The 24738-nt window shown below is 43.8% G+C and overlaps 1 protein-coding gene across 2 annotated transcripts in view; it reads right to left on the bottom strand.

Annotated features, from left to right (window-relative positions):
- TJP3 (tight junction protein 3) overlaps positions 1-24738 on the bottom strand; it is a 72478-nt gene that overhangs the window by 5294 nt on the left and 42446 nt on the right. For both annotated transcript variants that reach the window (XM_081958459.1, XM_081958458.1), the window contains exons 6-18: positions 22429-22532; positions 20451-20613; positions 17696-17786; positions 16385-16449; positions 14511-14586; positions 14264-14420; positions 11814-11922; positions 10195-10414; positions 7712-7911; positions 5529-5624; positions 4547-4617; positions 2307-2618; positions 510-767 (exon numbers count right to left, since the gene is read on the bottom strand). In XM_081958459.1, the coding sequence (XP_081814585.1) occupies positions 510-767; positions 2307-2618; positions 4547-4617; positions 5529-5624; positions 7712-7911; positions 10195-10414; positions 11814-11922; positions 14264-14420; positions 14511-14586; positions 16385-16449; positions 17696-17786; positions 20451-20613; positions 22429-22532 (1922 nt within the window). The remainder of the gene's footprint in view (positions 1-509; positions 768-2306; positions 2619-4546; positions 4618-5528; positions 5625-7711; positions 7912-10194; positions 10415-11813; positions 11923-14263; positions 14421-14510; positions 14587-16384; positions 16450-17695; positions 17787-20450; positions 20614-22428; positions 22533-24738) is intronic.

Raw genomic sequence — 24738 nt, 5'->3', positions numbered from 1 at the left:
AGAGGAAGAAGAGAAGGAGGAGGAGGAAGAAAAAGAGGAGGAGGAGGAAGAGAAGGAGGAAGAGGAGGAGGAGGAAGAGGAGGAAGAAGTGGAAAAAGAAGAGGAGGAAGGAAGAGGAAGAGGAAGAAGAGAAGGAGGAGGAGGAAAAAAAGAGGAGGAGGAGGAAGAAGAGAAAGAGGAGGAGGAGGAAGAAGTGGAAAAAGAAGAGGAGGAAGGAAGAGGAGGAGGAAAAAGAAGAAGAGAAGGAAGAAGAAGAAGAATTACACATATGTGCCATCCAATTTTGAGTGACTCACAACAATCAAGCAAAGAAATTAGAACGAATTCAAAACTATTAAAGTGACAAACCGTTTCTGAAAACGTTGCCAATGAAAGAGCAGGGATTTGTCTGGGTAGTTGGCCAGATCAGTGCCTCGAAGGCAGAAAAACAAATAAAGAGGAAGAACTAGTATGCTAGACTACATCACCTTTAGGATCCCTTCCAAAGCCAGGTGGCTGACTCTCCTTACCACGTCAACGGGGTAGGCCAAAGCGGCTGCCACACGTTCATTCAGCGCCTGATCCAGGTTTTGTTCTGCTGGCTCCGAAGATCGGCTCAGAGCTGCCTCTTCATAGGGCTCGTCCAGCTCCTGGTCCGTGTAAGGTTCTCCTTCTACGTCTGTTTCCTCATAATCACTGTTGGCCCGGCTGTCACAAGTCAGGTCACCCATACTGACGGCCGAGGTCTGGTTTAATATGTCTAGACTCTCCTCAGCTGAAGCCTCCACCTAAAGAAAAAAGAAGTGGAAAATTAGAGAGTAGAAAACAGAGGGATATTTGGGGAAGGAAGGAGTTTGTACTAAACCAGTGTTGTGGCCCACCAGCAAGAGCTGGCAGCAGATTCAGACAGTGAGAAGGTTGGGGAGGAACCTGGGCCAGTCCTGGAGTCTGGGGAAGGCTCTGATGAGGGCTCTGTGTCGGAGGCAGAGAGGGGGCCAGGGCCATCCTGACAGTTATCAGCTGCCTTTGGAGTCGGGATCAGTGGGGCAGAAGAACAGCTGGAGCCTGTTCCCAGTGTGCACATGCGCAGAACTGCCAGGAGAAGGGAACAGCTAATGAACAAGGGTCGACTCGGGAGTAAAGCCACAGGTGGACGGTGGATGGCCCCGCCCCTAGGAAAAGGGGAGTGGAGTTTGCAGGAGACAATTAGTTCAATTCCTTAGGGTGAAGATCTGTTCCTGACTTCTTGCCTAGTAATTGCTGCTACAGCATGGCGTTTGGAAGATATCGGCCTGGCAACTTTCCAAGCCTGATCAAGGTCTGTAGCTGTGAAATATCTTGGAAGACTTTTGGCCGGGACTTTGCTGGAGAGGAATTCACTTTAAACTAAATAAAAGGAGTTTTATCGGGATGAGGAGTCGGCTTCGTGCTCTTGGGAAGCCTAGATCAGAACAACCAGATCTTGTGGCACAGGGATCCACAACCCCTGGGCCACAGACCAGCAGAAGCTGGGACAAGTAACGTGAGCTCACTCCGTTACACAGCACTAGGGATTCGAACCACCAAACTGCCGACTTTTCTGATCGAGAAGCTCAGCGCCTTTTAAAAAAAAAAACCAACAACTTCCTTTGGATTAAAAAGCACATCCACCAAATCTGGACTGCAATCTTGGATTTTAAAGTTATATTACTGCAGCATTCCACATGCTGGAATCTTGGAAAACAGTTCTTATGAATCCAGAAAACATCAGGATGGGGAAATTGCCTTGCTGCATACAAGCTACTGTATTTTTCGGAGTATAAGATGCACCTTTTCCCCTCAAAAAAGAGGGTGAAAATCTGGGTGCGTCTTATACACTGAATACAGCATTTTCGGCCTACCGAAACACCACCTGCTTTGCAAAAATGGCCGTGCATAGCCTTTAGGAGGCTTCCAGAGTGCTGCTGGGGGCTGGGGAGGGCAAAAATGAGCAAAAAATGGGCTGTTTTTTGCTCGTCCCCACCCCCAGGAGCACTCTACAAGCCTCCTAAAGGCTACACATGCCCTTTTTTTGACAAAAAACAGGCCTGTTTTCACTAAAAACGGGCCCTTTTTGGGAGGTCTGCAGAATGCAAAAACTTTTTTTTATTTATTTATTTATTTATTTATTTATTATTTATTTATTTAAACTTATTAGTCGCCCCCTCTCCCCACAGGGACTCGGGGCGACGTACACAAGCAACAATCAGCACAGTTTTTAAATTTGCCTCTTCAAAATCTTGGTGCGTCTCATACTCTGAAAAATACGGTAGGTTAAAATTTCAATCCACCATTATGTGCCCACCCACCTGTTCTTCCGTCATCCAGACAGGGCGGGCCTGCTGAATTTGGATGATCTCCTTCAGGGTGTGATACCAGTTGTTGGATCCTCCGGCGAGACTGATGGTGGCCGTGAAGAGGTGGCTGCAATGCTTCTGCATCTTGGCGGCCTGTGCGTAGAGGCGCCGAGAACTCTTCTTGGAATCTGGTGCTAGCCACTGCCTCATGGCCTTGATTCCTTGCCGGCTATCCGGCTCACAGAAGACCACAATGGGGAAATACTGCACGTAGTTGAGACGTTCTACAGCAGCTGGTGTGATATCTAACAAGGCGTGTTTATCCTGTTAAAAGGAGAAGTGAAGTGTTAGTATCGCTTTATACAATACAATACAATACAATAGTAGAGTTGGAAGGGACCTTGGAGGTCTTCTAGTCCAACCCCCTGCCAAGGCAGGAAACCCTATTCCGTTTCAGACAAATGGCTATCCAACATCTTCTTAAAGACTTCCAGTGTTGGGGCATTCACAACTTCTGGAGGCAACTTCTGTTCCACTGATTAATTGTTCTAACTGTCAGGAAGTTTCTCCTCAGTTCTAGGTTGCTTCTCTCCTTGATTAGTTTCCACCCATTGCTTCTTGTTCTACCCTCAGGTGCTTTGGAGAATAGCTTGACTCCCTCTTCTTTGTGGCAACTCCTGAGATATCGGAAGACTGCTATCATGTCTCCCTTAGTCCTTCTTTTCATTAAACTAGACATACCCAGTTGCTGCAATTGTTCTTCATATGTTTTAGTCTCTAGTCCCCTAATCCTCTTTGTTGCTCTTCTTTGCACTCTTTTCTAGAGTCTCCACATCTTTTTTACATCGTGGCGACCAAAACTGAATGCAGTATTCCAAATGTGGCCTTACCAAGGCATTATAAAGTGGTATTAACACTTCATGTGATCTTGATTCTATCCCTCTGTTGATGCAGCCTAGAACTGTGTTGGCTTTTTTGGCAGCTGCTGCACACAGCTGGCTCATGTTTAAATGGTTGTCCACTAAGACTCCAAGATCCCCCTCACAGTTACTACTACTGAGTAAGGTAATTATAATGCCTTTGGTAAGACCACGCCTGGAATACTGAATCCAGTTTTGGTTGCCACGATGTGAGAAAGTGCAGAAGAGTGCAGAGAAGAGCAACTAAGAGGATTAGGGGGCTGAAGGCTAAAACATATGAAGAACAGTTGCAGGAATTGGATACGTCTAGTTTAATTGAGACTAGGGGAGACATGATAACAGTGTTCCAATATCTCAAGTGTTGCCACAAAGAAGAGGGAGTCAAGCTACTCTCCAAAGCACCTGAAGGCAGGCAAGAAGCAATAGATAGAAACTAACCAAGGAGAGAAGCAATCTAGAACTAAGGAGAAGTTTCCTGAAAGTGAGAAAAAATTAGTCAGTGGAACAACTTGCCTCCAGAAATTCTAGATGCTCCAACGCTGGAGGCTTTTAAGAAGAGATGGGACAGCCATTTATCTGAAATGGTATAAGGCAGAGATGGCGAACCTATGGCGCACGTGTCACAGGTGGCACGTGGAGCCATTTGTCAGGGGCACGTGAGGTGTTGCCCTGTCAGCTGGCCAGGGTGCATGCGCATGCTGGCCAGTTGAGTTCAGCCTTTTTGAAAGCCATTTTTCGCCTTCCCCAGGCTCCAGAAGCTTTATAGGAGCCTGGGGAGGGCAAAAACGGCCTCCCCCTCCCCGGAAGCCCTCTGGAGGCTTAGGGAGCTTTCCTGAAGCCTCCGGAGCGCAAAAAAACGTCACTATGGGCAAACCGGAAGTTTGGGGACGGACTTCTGGTTTGCTCGTAGGGCCGGTTTAAGCCCTCCGGAGCCTCCCGGTAGGCTCCGGAAGACTAAAAATGACCCTGCGAGCAAACTGGAAGTGACTCCTATAAAGCCTCTGGAGCATGGGGAGGGCGAAAAAAGCATGCAAAAAATGGGGAGTCGCGCCTGTCATGCACGCATGAGCACTGGGGGGGTAGCGCATTGCATTATGGGTGCAGCACGCCCACGCATGACCCCCCTGTGCTCCCACCGCTTAGGGCATGCGATCCAAAAAAAGTTCGCCATTGCTGGTATAGGGTTTCCTGCTTGAGCAGGAGGCTGGACTAGAAGACCTCCAAGGTCCCTTCCAACTCTTGTTATTCTTTTAGAATGTCTGTACAGGACCATCATTTTAAACATAGAAAGCTTCATTCTGCATGATTTCCATCACCACTTCATTTTCTCACCTGCTTTGCAACTTGCCACACCGTGTCCAGTTTGATCACTTTGGATGTTCCTCCTTCTCGGATAACACTCTCTAGAAAAACGGAGAGAGGGAGAAAGAGAAGCGATTTGAGAATACGGCTAGTCCTTGACTTCTGACTCTTGGTTTAGCGACCGATCAGAGTTACAACAGTGCTCAAACAGTGACTTACAACCAGTCCTTGCACTTGCAACCATTCGAGCTAAGGAATTCTGGGAGTTGAAGTCTTAAGGTGATTAGGGGACTGGAGACTAAAACATGAATGCCCCAACACTGGAAGTCTTTAAGAAGATGTTGGATAGCCATCTGTCTGAAACAGTATAGGGTTTCCTGCCTAGACAGGGGGTTGGACTAGAAGACCTCCAAGGTCCCTTCCAACTTGTATTGTATTGTATTGTACATATGAAGAACGGTTGCAGGAACTGGGTATGTTTAGCTTAAGAGAAAGAAGGACTAGGGGAGACATGATAGCAGTCTTCCAATATCTCAGGGGTTGCCACAAAGAAGAGGGAATCAAGCTATTTTCCAAGGCACCTGAGGGTAGAACAAGAAGCAATGGGTGGAAACTAATCAAGGAGAGAAGCAACTTAGAACTGAGGAGAAACTTCCTGACAGTTAGAACAATTAATCAGTGGAACAGAAATTGCCTCCGGAAGTTGTGAATGCCCCAACACTGGAAGTCTTTAAGAAGATGTTGGATAGCCATTTGTCTGGAACGCTATAGGGTTTCCTCCCTAGGCAGGGGGTTGGACTAGAAGACCTCCAAGGTCCCTTCCAACTCTGCTATTATATTGTATTGTAAGGTAGGAGAAACCTTAAAGCCATCTTAAAGAGGCCAGGGTTGAAAAAACACCGAACTCCCGGCGATTTCAAGGCATTGCTGGAGCAGCGGAGAGTCCCAACGGAGCTGAGATCCAACAGGTAGGAAACGCTGCTGCTCCTCCCTGAAACACAAGCACACTCACCTGCAATCTGAAATTGATCTGGCATCTCCGTGCTCAGTTTCTGCATGGCGATGTCAGCAATTGGGCCCAGGATCACCACAGGACGCTTAAAAGTGGCTGCGTGAGAAAAGACACCTGGTAAATCAGGTTTCTAGTCCATAAAGAGATTAGGAGAAAGACATCAGAGGAAGAATTGCCGCCACTTTTTTTTTTTAAGGGCATGGCACCCTTCAAAAAAACAACAACGATTTAGCAGCGCTTAAAGCAGGGGTGCTCAAACTTGGGAACTTTAAGACTGGTGGACTTCAACTCCCAGAATTCCCCAGCCAGCATGGCTGGCTGGGGAATTCTGGGAGTTGAAGTCCACCAGTCTTAAAGTTCCCAAGTTTGGACACCCCTGGCTTAAAGCAACCCAACGTTTTCAGGGTGATGTGCGAAAATGAAAAAAAGTAGCCAGATAGTCCTTCACTTGCCGGCATTCGTGTAGTGACCGTTTGAAGTTAAAACAGCACTGGGAAAAAAATGGCCTATGACCATTTTTCACACTTACGAATCTTCACAGCATCCCCATGGTTACATGATAAAAACATGGTTGCTTGGCAACCCAGATATTTCCGTGAGGGTGGCTTCATCCCAGGGTCATGTGATCTCCTACCAAGCTGGCTTCCCACAAGCCAAGTCAATGGGAGAAGCTGGATTCACCTAACGAACGTGTGACTCACTTAGCAACTGTACAGGTTTCCTTCAGTCTGGCAAAAAAAAAGTTCACAAAAAAGGGCGAGACGCACTTCACAACTGCCTTGCTTAGCAGTGGAAATTCTGATCCCAATTGGCAACACAAGGACAAGACAAAACGGGATCAGGAAAGGACAAGCTTTATTGTCACTTTTTTTCTGTGAACATACTAGAAACATTAAACCATGCAATTCTGATGCCTGCTCTCGATATATCTAATATCACACAATCAACATATGATAGATGTATATATAATCTATCTATCTATCTATCTATCTATCTATCTATCTATCTATCTATCTATCTATCTATCTATCATCTATCTATCTATCTATCTATCTTATCTATCTATCTATCTACATCTCTATCTATCTATCTATCTATCTATCTATCTATCATCTGTCTATGTCTATCATCTATCTATCTATCTATCTATCTATCTCTATCTATCTATCTATCATCTATCTCTATCTATCTATCTATCTATCTATCTATCTATCTATCTACATCTCTATCTATCTATCATCTGTCTATGTCTATCATCTATCTATCTATCTATCTATCTATCTATCTATCTATCTATCTATCTCTATCTATCTATCTATCTATCTATCTATCTATCTATCTATCTATCTACATCTCTATCTATCTATCTATCTATCTATATCTATCTATCATCTGTCTATGTCTATCATCTATCTATCTATCTATCTATCTATCTATCTATCTATCTATCTATCTATCTATCTATACATCTATCTATCTATCTATCTATCTACATCTCTATCTATCTATCTATCATCTGTCTATGTCTATCATCTATCTATCTATCTATCTATCTATCTATCTATCTATCTATCTATCTATCTATCTATCTATCTATACATCTCTATCTATCTATCTATCATCTATCTATCTATCTATCTATCTATCTATCTATCTATCTATCTATCTCTATCTATCTATCTATCTATCTATCTATCTATCTATCTATCTATCTACATCTCTATCTATCTATCTATCATCTATCTATCTATCTATCTATCTATCTATCTATCTATCATCTGTCTATGTCTATCATCTATCTATCTATCTATCTATCTATCTATCTATCTATCTATCTCTATCTCTCTCTCTCTCTCTCTATCTCTCTATCTCTCTCTCTATCTATCTATCATCTATCTATCTATCTATCTATCTATCTATCTACATCTCTATCTATCTATCTACATCTCTATCTATCTATCTATCTATCTATCTATCTATCTATCTTTCTTTCTTTCTTTCTTATTTATCTATCTAATCTCTCTCTCTCATCAATCTAGATCTAGATCTATATACAGATATATAGACACACACACAGACACACTAATCACAGACCATCTAGAATTCTTACAATTCTGGTTGTGAGTCGAGGACTACGTATCTGTAGTGAAAAGCCTTCCTCCTTCGCTACTACAAGCACCTACCTTCCTTGAGTACAACCTTCTCGTAAGGCGGGTAGTGGCCCTGCTTGGTGAGGGTTGAAAGATCTTCCCGGCTTTTGCGCAGCATCCGTTTGGCTCCCCGCAAACCTCGGAGTTTCCAGAACTCTGCTCGAGCCCCTAAAGCACTGGAGGTCTTTGACGTCGCTTTGAGAACCGTTTCCAAACTGGCGAACTGTTCTGCCCTGGGATCAAAACAGGCCGGGATCAGGAGGACAAGAGGTAGAGGAAGCCACCTTTTTCTTCCAGTTAAAGCAGCTGGTTAAAACCAACCATGGTACAAGGTAAAGCCATGGCTGGAGAAATGATTGCAACAGAGTTGGGATAAGTTAGAACGGCACTGAAAAAAGTGACTTATGACTTACAAATTTGGGGCTCCATTGTGGTCATAGGTTAGAGCAGTGTTTCTCAAACTTGGCGACTTTAAGTCCTGTGGACTTCAACTCCCAGAATTCCCCAGCCAGCTATGCTGGCTGGGGGATTCTGGGAGTTGAAGTCCACAGGACTTAAAGTCGCCAAGTTTGAGAAACACTGGGTTAGAGTGTTGCGCTGGCCTAGAGGTGCAGCTCCCGCCTCACAATCAGGAGGCTGTGAGTTCGATTCTAGGTAAAGGCAGATATTTCTCTCTTTGGGCATACTGAGAATATATCTGCTGAACAAAACTCCGCATTGGTAACAATAAAGGCATCCGGCCATTAAAACGCTCTGCTAGCTTCATTCACTTGCCTAGACTCCACCCGCAAGGGATTATGGGGTCATTAAATGATGATGATGATTGTGGTTATAAGTTGAGGACTGGCCTCTATACAGTGATATAACTATAGGTGGGGTTTCCTATAACTTAGGAAACTTTCTTAGGAAACTTTCCTATAACTTAGGAAAGTTTCTTTTTAGGGAACTTTCTTAAAAGGTGGCCCGAGGATCATTGGGAGGTCCCTCCCCCCAAATCCATGTAGAGGTTCGCAAAATCAAAATTATTTGCCCAATATTAAGATATTTGTAAAAATATTATACAATGTCGGTCATGTTATTTTTTATATGCTAAAAATACAGGGTTTTCCATGGAAATATTGTATGTTTATTGTCTAATGGGTTTAATTTTGTTGTTTTACATTTCAATAAATAAATATTTACAAATGTGTTCATTTTAATTTTTAATCTGGAAAAGATTGATAAATATAACCCACACAAACAAAATGTTTTTGGGGTGCTCCATAATTTTTAATTTACTATAGGTAGTCCTCAATTCGCAACCCCAATGGAAATAAGAAATTCTGTTGTTAAGCAAAGCGGTTGTTCAGAGAGTCGCACCCAATTTTAAAACATTTAGAACACCCAAATTTTGGCCATGGGGACTCTATGTTGGTTGTGACAACTGGTTGTAAGTCACTTTTTTCAGTACTGTTGTAACGTTGAACGGTCACTAAATGATTCGTTGTAAGTCAAGAAGTACCTGTAATTCCCTCCTTCAAACGTCTGCATTGTGACATTAAAGCATTACATGAGCTCAATTTATTTACTGTTGAAATTAATTAATTTTAATTTATTCAGCAAGCAGCCCATGCCACCAATAAAGAGACTTGCAAAACGGTAAAAAGATAAATATGAAATTTAATAAGACTTAAAAAAGACATAAACCATATCTGGTTCCATGCTCACCAACAAGAACCAGGCCAGACAGCCCAGCTTTTACAGACCACGAATCAAGGGACAGCATCTAGCTGTTTCTCAGCTGTTTTTTTCTTTTTACTAACAATTATTAATAAAAGAGATGTTTTTATTTTTACTTATGCCACCCCTGCTTGGAATTAATTTTTGGCATTGGTTATGGAGCAGATTAATAGGGACGGTTTAAAATATTAATAATAGGCTAACAGAGTTGAAAGGGACATTGGAGGTCATCCAGTCCAACCCCCTGCTCAAGCAGGAGACCCAGAGGTGAATTCCAGCAGGTTCTGACAGGTTCTGGAGAACCAGTAGCGAAAACTTTGAGTAGTTCGGAGAACCAGCAAATGCCACCTCTGGCTGGCCCCAGAGTGGGGCGGGAATGGAGATTTTGCAGTAGCTTTCCCCTGCCATGCCCACCAAGTCACGCCCACCAAGCCCTGCCACGCCCACCAAGCCACACCCACAGAACCAGTAGTAAAAAAAAATAAATTTCACCACGTAATACGACCGTAATATGCAGGGCTGGTTCGAAGTGGAGAGGCCGTTTTCGCCCTCCCGGAGACTCAAGGAAGACCTCCGGAGCCTGGGGAGGGCAAAATCGCCCTCCCTTCCCGCCGTGGTACAGGAGGCTGAGTAGGCCACGCCCCCGTGGCCACGCCTACCCAGCAGAAATCCAGTTGCTAAAATTTTTCAATCCCATCTCTGCTACTATGCCATTTCAGACAAATGACTGTCCGGTCTCTTTTTTTAAATGTTTAAAAAATGAACAATCTTCCCCCGCAGAAAAGATACGCTTCTACCTGCTCTGGTTTGGGATAATGCCCTTGTCCAGCTCTTGAAGATCCTTTCCCATCCGTAGAGCCAGCCAGCTTCCTAATTTGCCCCGATACATCGTGTCCACCACATGGAAGACTTCTCCCCGCGTAAAGCTCAGGGCGGAAGGCGTGTCCTTCTCAAAGTCAAAGTGGGTGCGGATGTAGAACGAATCTCCCAGGTTGGATCGGACCATCTTCTTGTAAACTAGGGAGAAGGGAGCAAATGGGAAGCAGTCATTCCCGCTCAGCCCAACCTACCTTACAGGGTTATTGTTACACAGATTTTTTTTTTCTTAAGGGAAGAATTCTCCACACGTGACTATTTGGAGTTGATTGAATTTTGGAATACTGATAGCAATAGCAATTAGACTTATATACCACTTTACAGTGCTGTACAGCCATCTCTAAGCAGTTTACAGAGTCAGCCTATTGCCCTCAACAATCTGGGTCCTCATTTTACCCACCTCGAAAGGATGGAAGGCTGAGTCAACCGTGAGCCTGGTGAGATTCGAACTGCCAAATTGCAGCAGTTGGCAGGCACCCGAAGTGGACTGCAGTCCTGCACTCTAACCACTGCACCACCGTGGCTCATAATAAAGCACAGATGGGCAATATATATATATTTTAAAGGCATGTATCCATAGATCCATCTTTTCATCCATCTCTTTTTTTATCCATTCATCTGGTTTTTCAGGAATCTCAGGTGCTTGTCTGGCTGGGGAAAATTAGTGGGGCTGTTTCTCTTTGATAGAAGGTTTAACAGAACAACGGAGTTGGAAGGGAACTTGGAGGTCTTCTAGTCCAACCCTCTGCCTAGGCAGGAAACCCTATACCGTTTCAGACAAATGGTTATCCAACATCTTCTTAAAGACTTCCAGTGTTGGGGCATTCACAACTTCTGGAGGCAATTTCTGTTCCACTGATTAGTTGTTCTAACTGTCAGGAAGTTTCTCCTCAGTTCTAAGTTGCTTCTCTCCTTGATTAGTTTCCACCCATTGCTTCTTGTTCTACCCTCAGGTGCCCTGGAGAATAGCTTGACTCCCTCTTCTTTGTGGCAACCCCTGAGATATTAGAAGACTGCTATCATGTTTCCCCTAGTCCTTCTTTTCATTAAACTAGACATATCCAGTTCCTGCAACCGTTCTTCATATCCTCTTTGTTGCTCTTCTCTGCACCCTTTCTAGACCAGGGGATAGCAACCCGTGGCTCTGGAGCCGCATGTGGCTTCTTCCTCCCTCTGCTGCAGTTCCCTGTCACTAGTCAGCTCCACAATTGATAGTGCTTTTGGTTAGGACAGGTAGAGGAAAAAGGATGTCGCGCTAGGAGGAGACTCTATGGTGGGGGAACCAGACTTCTGGTTCCAGAATTGAATGGGGGGCTTCCAGTTAGGATCTTTGTGGCTCTTTGAGTGTTTAAGGTTGCTGACCCGTGAAGCAGACTCTCAACATCTTTTTTACACTGTAGCGACCAAACCTGGATGCAATATTCCAAAGGTTTAAGGGTGTTAACTTGCCCATGACCACATCCCCTGATGGGAAACACACACATAGGATAGGAAGGAAAGGAAGGACATAAAATCTACCAAGGAGGAATGAAGCACTTACTGTCCTGTTTGTTCTGAACGTGGAACGTCACTTCTTCCCCTGGGAGCAACTCCATCAAGTACTGCACAGCGTCCTCGCGAGTCGAGTTCTGGAAGGGCTTCTCATTCACCTTCCAAGGGAAAGAGGCAAAAGTTGGGGGGGGGGGTTGGCCAGCACTCCTCATCTCATTTTCCTATCTTCAGATTAATACAATAGCAGAGTTGGAAGGGACCTTGGAGGTCTTCTAGTCCAACCCCCTGCCTAGGCAGGAAACACTATACCGTTCCAGACAAATGGTTATCCAACATCTTCTTAAAGACTTCCAGTGTTGGGGCATTCACAACTTCTGGAGGCAACTTCTGTTCCACTGATTAATTGTTCTCACTGTCAGGAAATTTCTCCTCAGTTCTAAGTTGCTTCTCTCCTTGATTAGTTTCCACCCATTGCTTCTTGTTCTACCCTCAGGTGCCTTGGAGAATAGTTTGACTCCCTCTTCTTTGTGGCAACCCCTGAGATATTGGAAGACTGCTATCATGTCTCCCCTGGTCCTTCTTTTCATTAAACTAGACATACCCAGTTCCTGCAACCGTTCTTCATATGTTTTAGTCTCCAGTCCCCTAATCCTCTTTGTTGCTCTTCTCTGCACTCTTTCTAGAATCTCCACATCTTTTCTACATCGTGGCGACCAGAACTGAATGCCGTATTCCAAGTGTGGCCTTACCAAGGCACAGATTGATCTTAAACATTATTATTATTATTTTTTGAGGTAGCATTGCCTTGCTTCAGGAACTCAAGGTGATGTGCGGAGTTGAAGTTCCACAAATCTTAAAGGGGTAGCCAAGTTTGAGAAACGCTGGTCTCGCCTGTAAATACGTTTTATTGATCGATTGATTTGTATCCCACCTTTATTATGGCTCCACAGTTAAGGCGCTGGGCTTGTCAGCTGGAAAAGCCAGCAAACCAGGTTCGAGACCCGAGCGTCACTCTACAGGGTGAGCGCCTGTCCTTGCCTCAGCTCCTGCCAACCTAGCAGTCTGAAAGCATGCAAGTGCGAGTAGAGAAATAGGTACCGCTTCGGTGGGAAGGCAACAGCACTCCGTTATGTCATGCTGGCCACACGGCCGCAGAAATATCTTTGGACAGCATTGGCTCAATGGCCTTGCAACCGGGATGAGCACTGCCCCCTACAGTTGGCAACGCTATAGGAGTCAAATGTGCAGGGACTCCTTTTCCTTTTAGTATTCTTACAACGAACTCAAGGTGCGTGAATGTATCCAACGCACCTTCCTCCTCCTATTTTCCCCACAAACGACAACCCTATGAAGTGGCTTGAGCTGAGAGAGAGAGACTAGTCCAAAGTCACCCAGCTGACTTTCATGCCTAAGGCGGGACTAGAACTGTCTGTCTCCTGGTGATTGGCCCAAAGTCACCCAGCTGGCTTTTATGGCTAAGGCGGGACTAGAACTCTCTGTCTCCTGGTGATTGGCCCAAAGTCACCCAGCTGACTTTCATGCCTAAGGCGGGACTAGAACTGTCTGTCTCCTGGTGATTGGCCCAAAGTCACCCAGCTGGCTTTTATGGCTAAGGCGGGACTAGAACTCTCTGTCTCCTGGTGATTGGCCCAAAGTCACCCAGCTGACTTTCATGCCTAAGGCGGGACTAGAACTGTCTGTCTCCTGGTGATTGGCCCAAAGTCACCCAGCTGGCTTTTATGGCTAAGGCGGGACTAGAACTCTCTGTCTCCTGGTGATTGGCCCAAAGTCACCCAGCTGGCTTTTATGGCTAAGGCGGGACTACAACTCTCTGTCTCCTGGTGATTGGCCCAAAGTCACCCAGCTGGCTTTTATGGCTAAAGCGGGACTATAATTCTCCATCTCCTGGTGATTGGTCCAAAGTCACCCAGCTGACTTTTATGGTTAAGGCGGGACTATAACTGACTGTCTCCTGGTGATTGACTCAAAGTCACCCAACAGTCTTTCATGCCTAAGGCGGGACCAGAACTCTCAGTCTCCTGGTGATTGGCCCAAAGTCACCCAGTGGCTTTTATGGCTAAGGCGGTACTAGAACTCTTCATCTCCTGGTGATTGGCCCAAAGTCATCCAGGTGACTTTTATGGTTAATTTGGGACTAGAACTCACCGTCTCCTGGTGATTGACTCAAAGTCACCCAGCCATCTTTCATACCTAAGGCAGGACTAGAACTCTCAGTCTCCTGGTGATTGCCCCAAAGACACCCATCTGGCTTTTATGGCTAAGGCAGGTCTAGAACTCACAAACTCCTGCTTTCTAGCCTGGTGTGTTAACCCTAAGACCAAACTGGCTCTCTACACTTTCCTCCTTCTATCTCCTCCTTTCGTCCCGTTGCCTCTACTTTTCTCCTTTGGAGCCAGTAATCATCCAACACATAGGCAAGATTCCAGATCCACCAAGATCAGAGATGGTTCAATACGGTCGTTCCCACCCGTAAGATACCTGAAGGATCTGGTCGCCTTCCTGGATGCCTTGCACCTCAGCCGGGCTGCCCTCCTGCACGCCGGACACAAATATCCCAACGTCGTTCCCACCGGTAAGACGCAGCCCGATGCTCTTGGCTTTGACAAAACGCACCACCTTCAAATCGGGGCTGTACCTGCAAAAAAACAGAACACGGTTCAAATCCATTCCCTGCGTCCGGATGCTGCCATGCCAAAAAGAGTCTGCCACTGTGGGGGGAGCTTACCCTGAAATCCCAGCATTTTGCGTAGTGGAATTATTCCCTCGGGAATTGTATTCATCGGTGGCGGATTCCTCAGGTTCTAGAAAGGAGGTTGAAAGAACCCATTGAATTACCATATTTTCTGGAGTATAAGACGCATCAAGATTTTGAAGAGGCAAATTATATATATATATATATATATATATATATATATATATATATATATATATATATGTATATGTATATATATATATATATATATATATAATGTTGTAATTGTACTGATAAATAAATAAAGGGAGACTAGGATAGATCTATTTAGTCATACCAGGGGTTGTAACACAAATACATTATATATATATATATTATATATATATATACACACTCTGTAGACCTCCCAAAAATGGCCTGTTTTTCACTAAAAAGGGCTCTTTTTGTCAAAAAAAGGGCATGCATAGCCTTTAGGAGGCTTGTAGAGTGCTCCTGGGGTCTGGGAGGGGGAAACGAGCAAAAAATGGCCCGTTTTTTGTGAAAATGGGCCCTTTTTGTCAAAAAAAAAAAAAAAGGGCATGCATAGCCTTTAGGAGGCTTGTAGAGTGCTCCTAGCCCATTTTCTGCCCTCCCTAGCCCCCAGGAACACTCTGGAAGCCTCCTAAAGGCTATCCATAGCTATTTTTGCAAAGGGGTGGGGTTTCAGGAGGCCAAAAATGCTGTATTCAGCGTATAAGATGCACCCCGATTTTCACCTTCTTTTTTTGGGGGGGGGGGGAAGGGTGCGTCTTATACTCCGAAAAATACGGTATGTGGCCATGGGGGATGCTAGAAAGGTCCTAACTGAAAAATATACTCCGAAAAATATGGTATTTATTTATCATATGGCACATTCACCTCACATTTCAATAAAAACACAAGAGATAAAAATATGCAGTATGAAATCTAAAATGCAGAGAGTCCTCGACTTACAACAGTTCATTTAGTGACTCTTCAATTCCAGAGCCACCGAGATCAGAGATGGTTCATTAGTCACCGGAACTAATTACCACGGCACTGGAAAAAGTGACAGATGGCTATTTTTCACACTGACGACCGTTGCAGCATCCCCACGGTCGTGTGAAATTCAGACAGTTTGCAACTGACTCATATTTATGACGGTTGGAGTGTCCCGGGGTCATGTGATCCCATTTGGCGACCTTCTGACAAGCAGAGTCAATGGGGAAGCAGGGCTCACATAAGAATCGTGTTTACTAAGTTAACGGCTGCAGTGAGTCACTTAATAACTGTGGCAAGAAAGGTTGTAAAATGGGGCAAAGCTTGCTTTTTTTCAGTGCCACGGAACGGTCACTAAATGAACTGTTGCAAGTCGAGGGCTGCCAGTATAATACAGCAGAATAAGACAGCAGAATAGAAGAGGAAGAGCAGCAGAAGAATCACAAGATACAAAGACCTGCAATTAGAAGCAGAACAGACGTGGCAAAAGAAAGCAAAGATAGTACGAATAGCAATAGGGGCCATGAGTCCGATTCCCAAAATGTCTGGAGCACCACTTGAACTCCATCGGCATTGACAAAATCCCCATCGGTCAATTGCAAAAGGCAGCTTTACTTGGAGCAGCTTACATCCTGCGACCTTCAATGCCATCAAACATCCACATCGGCCTATCCCAAATCCTTGGGAAGGACTCGATGGGTGGCCCAAAAAGCCAGCCTAATCCAAACATCTGGCTGATGGTGCAATCAACCATAATAGTATTAAGCATATAAATCCAATAAACAAACAAACAATCAATCATAGTGATGATGATAAAGTCTGTGTTTGCGAGTGATCCCAGAAGCGATATTTCTCCTTCAAGAGATGTTGCTCACCGACCTTACAAGAGAAGCTAAGTTCAAGGCACTTACTAAGAACTGATGGTGAAGTCAACTCTTCCGTTGCTGTCTCTTGTGTGCTGTAATTCCTGTTGGATCTGGCCAGGTGAGTGGCATGGGTGAGAGCAGAAGAAGACAAAACCCAGAATGATAATTTGAGAGAAACAGCAATATCTCAAAGCTCTCCAGGGTATCTTTTGCAATCATTATTTCAATCAGGGGTCTCCAAACTTGGCAACTTTTTAGACTTCTGGACTTCAACTCCCAGAATTTCCCAGCCACCTATGCTGGCTGGGCAATTCTGGGAATTGACATCCCCAAATCTTAAAGTTACCAAGGTTGGACTGGAGACCCCTGATTTATACGATCAATTATGACTGGCTTATTTGTTTCCTGTGTTTCAGCCTCAGCGTTATGTATTAACACAAAGAACGTTAGAATTAGAGCAGAATTAAATCCAAAATCAAAATCCATTACATTAAATCCAAAATCGGCCCAAACAATTTAGGACAGCAAAATCACTACGTTAAGAGGGAAACAAATAAAAGAATACATTTGACAAATCTAGGTCACTCACAATGAGAGCCAGAAACTTGAAGAAACAACAAGCAGTTACGGTAATTAAGCAGTGATCTTACTATATCTTACTTACTGGGTGAAAAAGCCATATAGATAGTTTAAAAGAACTGTTCATACTCTAAATTATTTTACAAAATATAGGATGCTGCATCTCCAAACAGTGCTATATAAATTGAATGAATGAGTACATTTAGGAAGTTATCTCAGCAGAAACAGGGCCACTATTCCTCCTTTTAAACTGAGTCGTTAAAGTCCCTGATTGGTGGTAACTCAAACGTATTATTTCTACCCAATCTGAAGATGGCTCTAATCAACTTTTTACTGCAAGGGACTCCATTTGAGAAGCATAATGACTCCTTCCAAGTGCTATGATTTTATGCTAATTTATAATTAAGCAATGCTTCCTTCAAGTTTAAAGCTCTGACTTATATCACAGTCATGAATTTTTTTTTAAAAAGCATGCTTTTTCAACATCTCAGTACATTTTCTAGTACTCTTCATCCAACAAAACCCAATGCAGGTAAGCTATTTTTAGATCAGCCAGATAGATTACTGTCACCTAGTTGGAAATGCTAGTTTTAAAATTGGACAAAGGAAAAATGCCCCTATCTGGGCTGTTAGAATTCAGTTGGCCACTAGATGGCAGCAAAGAGACCCTGAAATCTCTAATTCTGTCATCCTTTAATCTGGATTATTAATTGCAACCTAACTGTAGCATCTATAATGAGAACAGCAGCCAAGTAGGGTTTATGGAGAGATTCTTACCGGAGAGAATCCCTTGTTGGAGACTGAGGAGAATGTGGTGCACTTCCCACAGGAGGGGGAGGCGAGATGTCTGAACCAAGATCAGATATATCTAAAAAAAAAAAACCACAGAGAAGTAACTAGAATTATACAAGACAGGCACTTTGTTCCGAGAAATATTCCTCTGCTTAGAAGCAAATGAATCTGATAAATTTGTAAAAAGCACAAAGTCATCGTGTGATTTGTATGGTTGTTTTTACAAACCATGATTTATGCTTGTTTGTAAACCACCATGGTCATTCCACAATGGCCACTACAAACTATGTTTTAAATACAGCTGCTAGTCTGACATTTGAATTTAGCAAAAATCAGTTTGGTTTCATTTCTGAATTAAACTGCAATGTGTGGGGAAAGCCCCTTTTTAAAAGTCCATTTAAATCCAGGTCAAGACAAGAAGGGAGGGAGGAAGGGAAAGAAAGAGAGAGAGAGACAGACAGACAGAGAAGTTTAAAATGTATAGAACACCAGAATTAAGGAAAACAGGGAATAAAAGTAGAGCATAAAAATTCAGAGCAATTAGAAGTCGTCTCTTAATAAAGATAATCAACACTTTAGAGAAAATATTCCACTCACATAGCATGAGTCCAACAAAATTGGGAAAAGATTATCTTAATAAAAATTTTTGCCTGCTGCTTGGAAATTCTGTGTTTGCAAAACACTATTTTGCTTAACTATTAATTATTGCAGAACAAATCATAATTAGAGGGTTCACTTAACACAGTGTTTCTCAACCTTGGCGACTTTTAAGTCCTGTGGACTTCGAAGTCAACAGGACTTAAAGTCGCCAAGGTTGAGAAACATTGACTTAACATGTTTAAATAAAGCTTGGCGTAAAGATCACACTAATGGTTCAGAATACAGTAACTTATATCACAAACAAACCACATTTTACAAATTGCCACTTTGGCCTGAAGTCAAATGAGACAGCATTTCTTCACGATTTCTAGTTTATTTTTAAGTTTCTTTGAGAGGTTTGTGTACAGGTAGCCCTTGACTTATGACCGCAACTGAGCCCAGAATTTCTGATGTTAAGTGAGACCGCTGTTAAAATCAATAAGTACTATTGCAGTTTCACTTAGCAATAGCCCTTAGACCAGGGGTGTCCAAACTTGGGAACTTTAAGACTTGTGGACTTCAACTCCCAGAATTCCCCAGCCAGCTGGCTGGGGAATTCTGGGAGTTGAAGTCCACAAGTCTTAAAGTTCTCAAGTTTGGACACCCCTGCCTTAGACTTATAGACCGCTTCATCGTGCTTGACAGCCCTCTCTAAGCGGTTTACAGAGTCAGCCTGCTGCCCCCGACAATCTGGGTCCTCATTTTACTAACCTCGGAAGGATGGAAGGCAGAGTCAACCCCGAGCAGATCAGGATCGAACTCATAGCAGTTGGCAGTATTCGCCTGCAATACTGCATTCTAAGCACTGCACCACCGCTAGGCAATTGCTTTGCCGATCCCAGTTGTGGTTTCCTACACACTAATCCATCTCTATCTTTCATCCACTTCCCTAAATGTATGATCTTAATATGGCTGTTGTTTCTCTGGGTCATATAATATATGTGGGTATATACATAATTTTGTATTCATTGATTTATTTATTTTGTCATGTTTATGTAGTGCAGAGGTCGGGAAACTTAAAACACTCAAAGAGCCATTTGGATCCGTTTCCCGCAGAAAAGAAAACTCCGGGAGCCGCAAAGGTCCTAACCGGAAGCCCCCTGTTCAATTCTGGAGCTGACCGGAAGTTCGGTTCCCCCACCATAGAGTCTCCTCCTAGCGTGGCCTACTTTTTCCTCTGCCTGTCATAACCGAAAGCCCTATCAATGGTGGAGACAACTGGAAAAACCTCCCCTTGCCATAGAGTCTTCTCCTGGCGCACTGTGCTTCTCTCCCCCCCCCACCAGAAGCTCCTCTCAAAATTGTGGCGCCAATCAGTGACGGAGCCACAGCAGAGGGAAGACAGAGCCACATGTGGGTCCAGAGCCGCAGATTGCTGATCCCTGATGTAGTGTATATTGGAGGTGGTAACCCTTTGAGAGCTGTATGCAACAATTTTTTTTTTAATGAATGCCGATTAGTGTACATTCAAAGTGACAATAAATGTATTCTATTCTATTCTGTTCTGTTCTGTTCTGTTCTGTTCTGTTCTATTCTGTTCCATTCCATTCAGCTGTGGTGGCACAGTGGTTAGAATGCAGTATGGCAAGGCTAATTCTGTTGACTGCTGGTAGTACGATTCTCACTGGCTCAAGGTTGACTCACCCCTCCATCCTTCCGAGGTCAGTAAATAAGGTCCCAGAACTTGGAACGGTCACTAAATGAACCGTTGTAAGTTGAGGACTACTTGTATTCCACTTCTGCCCTGCCACAATCCCCATGACTCTCGGTAGCTCACTGTACAGGGCTATATGGCGCGGTGGTTAGAGTACTGCAGTACTGCAGGCTATTTCTGCTGATCACCGGCTGCGAGCCGTTTGGCAGATCGAATCTCACCAGGCTCAAGGTTGACTCATCCTTCCATCCTTCCAAGGTCGATAAAATGAGGACCCAGATTGTTTGGGGGCAAATAGGGTGACTCTGTAAACCACTTAGAGAGGGCTGTAAAGCCCCGTAAAGTGGTATATATATATGGCTGTCTCAGCAACCTCAGAAACCACTTCCACTTCCCCCACATCCTCTTTCCCACCCCAGTTTTTCTCCAGAGTCCCCCCCCCCTCACCGTCCAGGTGGGAACTTTCCGTATCGCTGTCTCTCACTTGAGGGACGTTGATCAAGAACTGGCTGTTATCACGCAAAACGAGTAAGGTCAGTTTTCCCTCGGACTGCTCGATCAGCTGCTTTGTCTCTTCCAAGGACATGTTCTCGCTGACAACACCGTTGATCTAGAAGCGAGGAAGAGGGGAGTCAGGCCAAGTGATGTTTTCTTTGCTCAAAACCTTATCCCAGCCTTATGTCAGGAGAAAGATGCTGATGAGCCATACTGCGTACGAAGCTTTATTTGCGAAAGTGGCATGCATGTGTGCACGCACCTATCCCCTCTCCCACCCCCACCCCCCAGAATATAGAATAGAATAGAACTCAACAGAACAACAGAACAGAATATAGCACAGAATATAGAATAGAATAGAACTCAACAGAACAGAACAGAATATAGAACAGAACAGAACACAACAAATTAGAATAGAATATATAACAGAATATAGAATAGAATAGAACTCAACAGAACAACAGAACAGAATACATAACAGAAAATAGAATAGAATAGAACTCAACAGAACAGAATAAAGAACAGAACAGAACTCAACACAACAAATTAGAATAGAATATATAACAGAATATAGAATAGAATAGAACTCAACAGAACAGAACAGAATATAGAACAGAAGATAGAATAGAATAAAACTCATCAGAACAGAACAGAATATAGAAGAGAACAACACAGAATAGAATAGGAGTTAAGGGACCCTGGAGGTCTTCTAGTCCAACCCCCTGTTCAAGCAGGAGACTTTATAGCATTTCAGACAAAAGGCTGTCCAATCTTTTCTTTAAAACCTCCAATGATGGAGCACCTGCAAGTTCTAGAGGCAAATCGTTCCACTGATTAATTGTTCAATTTGTCACGAAATTTCTCCTTAGTTCTATAATACAATACAATACAATAGTAGAGTTGGAAGGGACCTTGGAGGTCTTCTAGTCCAACCCCCTGCCTAGGCAGGAAACCCTATACCGTTCCAGACAAATGACTATCCAACATCTTCTTAAAGACTTCCAGTGTTGGGGCATTCACAACTTCTGGAGGCAACTTCTGTTCCACTGATTAATTGTTCTAACTGTCAGGAAGTTTCTCCTCAGTTCTAAGTTGTTTCTCTCCTTGATTAGTTTCCACCCATTGCTTCTTGTTCTACCCTCAGGTGCCTTGGAGAATAGTTTGACTCCCTCTTCTTTGTGGCAACCCCTGAGATATTGGAACTCTGCTATTATGTCTCTCCTAGTCCTTCTTTTCATTAAACTAGACATACCCAGTTCCTGCAACCGTTCTTCCTATGTTTTAGTCTCCAGTCCCCTAATCATCTTTGTTGCTCTTCTCTTCACTCTTTCTAGAGTCTCCACATCTTTTCTACATCGTGGTGACCAGAACTGAATGCAGTATTCCAAGTGTGGCCTTACCAAGGCATTATAAAGTGGTATTAACCCTTCACGTGATCTTGATTCTATCCCTCTGTTGATGCAGCCTAGAACTGTGTTGGCTTTTTTGGCAGCTGCTGCACACTGCTGGCTCATATTTAAATGGTTGTCCACTAGGACTCCAAGATCCCTTTCACAGTTACTACTACTGAGCAAGGTTTCATCTATACTGTACCTGTGCATTCCATTTTTGTTGCCTAAATGTAGAGCCTTACTCTTTTCACCATTGAATTTCATTTTCTAGGTTCCTTGTCTCCCTGATTAGTTTCCACCCATTGCTTCTTGTTCTGCTTTCAGGTGCTTTGGAGAACAGCTTTGCTCCCTCTCTTCTTTGGGGCAGCCCCTGAGATATTGGAACACTCTTATGTCACCTTATAACTTTTTAGGGACAGATTTGCTTTCTCAGTGACATGACAGGAACCTATCCTCAAAAATGGGAAAGATCACAGCAACATAAACAGGCATAGCCAGACCACGAACTATTGTGATCATAGCAACTTTTCCCAACTCACCTTGAGGATAAGGTCCCCTTCCTGCAGGGAGTTATCCTTGGCTGCCAATCCTGTCTCGGTGATGTGTTTGATGAAAATCTGGCTACCCAGCTTCAGTCCGTATTCTTGGGTTTTCAGGAAAGAAATTTTTTAGAAGGGTCAGTTAGCAAAATGGACATTTTCCTCATTCATAAAGTCCTAAGTGGGAAGTACGGTTATTATAGGTTTTCCTAGACTTAGGACCACTATTGGGAACAGAATTTATGTCGTTAAGCAAGGGAGTTGCTAAGTAAGTTGTATCGATTTTACGACCTCTTTTGACACGGCTGTTAAGCAGGGGTGAAATCCTCCCGGTTCGGTCCGGTTCAGCCGAACCGGCAGGAAATAAATGCTTTAAAAAGTGAAAAAAAGTTGGCCACGCCCACTCAGTCACATGACACCCCCTCCCACCAAGCCACACCCACAGAACCAGTGGGGAAAAAATAGATTTCACCACTGCTATTAAGTGAATCATGCAGCTGTTAAGTAAATTGAACTTCCGCCACTGATTTTGCCAGTCGGGAAGTTTGCAAATGGTAATCATTAGACCCGGAGTTGCCGTAACCATTGCAAATATTTGCCACTTGCCAAGCACCCCAATTTTGATCGCGTGACTGTGGGGATTCTGCAACAGTTATTAACTGCGAGGACCAATCATAAATTATTGTTGTAACTTTGAACGGATGCTAAATGAACGGTTGTAAGTTGAGGACTATATATTTCAGACAGTTGTCCCTTAGAATTATTTATTTTTTAAACACTCACTTTTGTCCTTTATCATGATCATTTAACTTTTACTTTAGCAACAGCACTTAGAATTATATACCTCTTCACAGTGTTTTTACAGCCCTCTCTAAGCAGTTTACAGAGTCAGCCTCTTGCCCCCAACGATCTGGGTCCTCATTTTACCCACCTGGGAAGGATGGAAGGATGGAAGTCAACCTTGAGCCTGGTGGGATTTGAACTGCCAAACTGCTGGCAGCCAGCAGTCAGCAGAAGTAGCCTGCAGTACTGCACTCTAACCACTGTGCCACCGCAGCTCAGACTACTTTACAAAAGTTTCCATCGAATGCACAAGCCGGTCACTTTCAGGTGAAAAATTAGAATTTTGGAAGATCAGACAGATTGGTGGCTTTTTTATAACTAGGCAACTTTAAAATGGAAACAGGGAAACAGGGTATTTGCGTGTAAGTCTATGGAGATTCTCAATCTTCCAGGTCCTGGATGTCCCAAAGGTGCTTTTTTCAAGAGGTGACTGGACTTTCTGGTTTTTCTTTCAAGACGTTTCCCTTCCCATCCAAGAAGCTTCTTCAACTGTGACTGGATGGTGGGGAATGGGGCTGGGTGGACTTCAGCTCCCAGAATTCTGTGATGTTGGCTGGGGGATTCTGGGAACCGAAGTCCTCCCATGTTAAACTTGCTAAATTTGAAAAACTACTGAGATCTGCATTAGGCAGAGAAAAAAATACAGAAGTATACAGGTGATCCTCCATTTACAACCAACATTTCCACTGCTAAGCAAGACAATCGTTAAGTGAGCTTTGCCCCAGGTTATGACCTTTCCTGCCACAGCTGTTAAGTCAAAGGTGTCCAAACTTGGGAACTTTAAGACGTGTGGACTTCAACTCCCAGAATTCCCCAGCCAGCATGGCTGGCTGGGGAATTCTGGGAGTTGAAGTCCACACGTCTTAAAGTTCCCAAGTTTGGACACCCCTGTGTTAAGTGAATCACTGCAGCTGTTAAGTTGTAACATGGCTGTTAAATGGTTTCCTCACTGAGTGCTTTTCAGAAGGTCACAAAAATTGATCACATGACCCTGCAACTGTCATAAGTACCGTATTTTTCCGAGTACAAGACACACCTTTTTCCCTCAAAAAAGAGGGTGAAAATCTGGGTGCGTCTTATACACGGAATGCAGCATTTTTGGCCTTCCAAAACCCCGCCCCCTTCACCAAAATGGCCGTGCATAGACTTTAGGAGGCTTCTAGAGTGCCCCTGGGGTCTGGGGAGGGCAGAAATGAGCGGAAAGCGGCCTGTTTTTTGCTTGTTTTTGCCCCTTCAAGCCCCCAGGAGCACTCTATAAGCCTCCTAAGGGCTATGCATGCCCTTTTTTTGACAAAAAATGGGCCCGTTTTCATGAAAAACAGGCCGTTTTTGGGAGGTCTGCAGAGTGCAAAAACTTTTTTTTTTAATTTGCCTCTTCAAAATCTTGGTGCGTCTTATACTCTGAAAAATGCGGTACGTGCCAGTTGCCAAGCGTCTGAATTCTGATCACATGACCATGGGAATGCC

Source organism: Natrix helvetica (genome assembly GCF_964273705.1).
Source record: "Natrix helvetica genome assembly, chromosome: 1".
NCBI classification, from domain to species: domain Eukaryota; kingdom Metazoa; phylum Chordata; class Lepidosauria; order Squamata; family Natricidae; genus Natrix; species Natrix helvetica.
The sequence above is the reverse complement of the archived record's forward strand: the minus strand, read 5'-3'. Positions and strand labels throughout refer to the sequence as shown.